The sequence below is a fragment of the Alligator sinensis genome, unplaced genomic scaffold (assembly GCF_000455745.1).
Source record: "Alligator sinensis unplaced genomic scaffold, ASM45574v1 scaffold2268_1, whole genome shotgun sequence".
NCBI lineage: Eukaryota > Metazoa > Chordata > Crocodylia > Alligatoridae > Alligator > Alligator sinensis.
The window spans coordinates 1-2,219 of NW_005844179.1; the positions used below are offsets into that span (position 1 = coordinate 1).

General features: G+C 50.7%; 1 protein-coding gene across 1 annotated transcript in view; it reads left to right on the top strand.

Annotated features, from left to right (window-relative positions):
* Nucleotides 1-192: 192 nt before the first annotated feature.
* LOC102375679 (alpha-2-macroglobulin-like protein 1) overlaps nt 193-2,219 on the top strand; it is a gene marked incomplete at its 5' end in the record, with an annotated part of 12,769 nt that continues 10,742 nt past the window's right edge. Inside the window, 3 exons of the mRNA XM_014527765.2 lie at nt 193-307; nt 1,503-1,612; nt 1,794-1,958. Coding sequence (XP_014383251.2) covers nt 193-307; nt 1,503-1,612; nt 1,794-1,958 — 390 coding nt within the window. The remainder of the gene's footprint in view (nt 308-1,502; nt 1,613-1,793; nt 1,959-2,219) is intronic.

Here is a 2,219-nt window from a genome sequence, read left to right on the forward strand (position 1 = left end):
GACTGCAGCTCCAGCACCATGCTGGGATGTCGGCAGCAGGGATAACCTCCAGAGGGGAGCATGTCCTACCCCTGTTTTCAACAGCCAGGGTTTCTTGTCGCCTCTCCAAGCAGTGCCAGGCAGAGTCCAATTTGATGTGTCAAGCTGTGACCAGTGGGACCTGGCTAAGGCATTGGTAATTCTCCCCTCTAGACCAAGAAGAATGGATGCTTTAACAAGAAGGTGTCAATGTCTCATTTTAACCTGACTTCCTCTGGATACAGAACGAACCTCCAGGCCACAGCCTCACTAACGGAGGAAGGGACAGGTATGATCAAATACATACTCTGTGGAACATCTACATAGAGATATGAGTGTGCACGTACTGAAACACACCCAAGTATGTGCATGCTCTTGAGCATTCTTCAACACATGCCTGCATACACACGCTTATACTCACATGTGCTCACGCCCTCATGTACAGGCACACCCAGCATACAGCATGTAGTAGCTAGGTAGAACGGTCTCTCTTGCACTCATGAAAGCATAACTTCTAGCTCAGAGACAGGGTTCTGCGAGGGCCCATCATGCTGAAAAAAATGCCCAAATGATGTCAGGCTCCTCAGCAGCTTCCCCGCTTCAGGCAGTTGCTGCTCCCAGCCAGGATCTGAAAGGGATTTGACTGCCCAGGAGACAGTCAGGCCCAGATGCCATCCTCTGGTTTGTTCCACCCAGTAATGGGGTAACTACGATGGGATGCTTGCCCCGTCAGACATGAGCTATGATCCACGATTTTTACTACTACCGCCAAGCAGCTCCATCATTACACTGAAATTAAACTGACAGTGGACCTCTCGGCTTCTATTTACAATAATGTTCATCAGAGGTTCAGCATCTCTGGGTTTGGTTTGCTCTCAGAGCCTTAAGTGAGGCACCCATCCCTGTGTCCTTGCTCCTGAGAGACTGCCTCCATGCAGATGGTAGTGGCATCCTACACTGTAGCTGCTGCTGCTTCATAAGACCCCAAAGTAAATGTACATTTCATCCATGAGATCTCTGGCTTCCAAAGGGGTCCGACAAGTGTTGGGCCAAAAATGTTAGCCATCAGGTGCTGGACATCAGGGAGCAAGTGGCTAAATGGTGGAAGAGAGCAGTGCAGAAGAGCTGTGGGGAACTTGAACATCTGACACTGCCTTTTTCAGGGAACAGGGCATCTGGGACTGAGAGAGCTGGAGAGTGAGGGCTAGGGCTGTTCAGTGAAGAGTCCTAGGGTGAGGAAAGGTGCTGCTCTGCTGGGATATGTCAAGTGGCCCCTTGAGAATATATCCCAGGGAAAGGGCTTCAGTTTCTAGTCTCCAAATTCCCAGGAATAATGCTTCTCTGCCCACATTTAGAACTCTGCAATTCTTTCCCAAATGGAGCCCTCCAATCCAGAGCTAGAGATAGGAACCCAGCTTCTGGGAGAGAAATCTGGGACACAGCCTTCACCCAGCTCTGACTCAAAGCCCCTCCTTTACCACCAGGGGTAGAGCGCAATGTGACCAAGAGCTGTGAGATCGTGCCTGACATTGCCTCGGTGACCTTTGAGGATGCTGACACTTCGTACAAGCCTGGAATCCCCTTTGTTGGCAAGGTAATGGGGTCATCATCACCCCTCACTGCTCACACCAACATATCCTGCCATTATACTTCTATGCCCTCGCATCATAGCCTCTTAGCCCTGTCCCCCTGCAGCAACTCCTACTCCTCCAGTCTTGCCCTTCCTCCATGAATGCACCCTGGAGTCATACATCTCCCTTTCCCTTCTGGCTCAGATGCTCCTGAAGGTGACAGACAGCTCTTCAGTGAAGAATGAGAAGCTTCATCTCTTTGTTACCCATGGGGGAGGGACAGAGAACAAGACATTTGTGACAGATGAATCTGGGAGAGCCTCCTTTGAGCTGGACTCCTCCAGCTGGACTGGGACAGTTACTCTAAGGGTAAGAGATGGGCATCCCAGGGAACCTGTCCTCCATTATCTCAACCCCCTGTTGTCGCTATCCCAGGCTGGCGAGTAAACCACTAGCTGGCTCAGTGGCAAAGCCCAGGAGGTTCTTTGTATCAAAGAAGAGCCCTTGTGAGAGGGGAAATCCATGAGCTGCAGCAGGCACGACGGAAGTGCAGGATTAGAAACGAAGGCTTCTAAAATAAACCATTGCTCAGGTCATGGACTCAAACAAGAGGGTGGCCCTTTGTAGAGC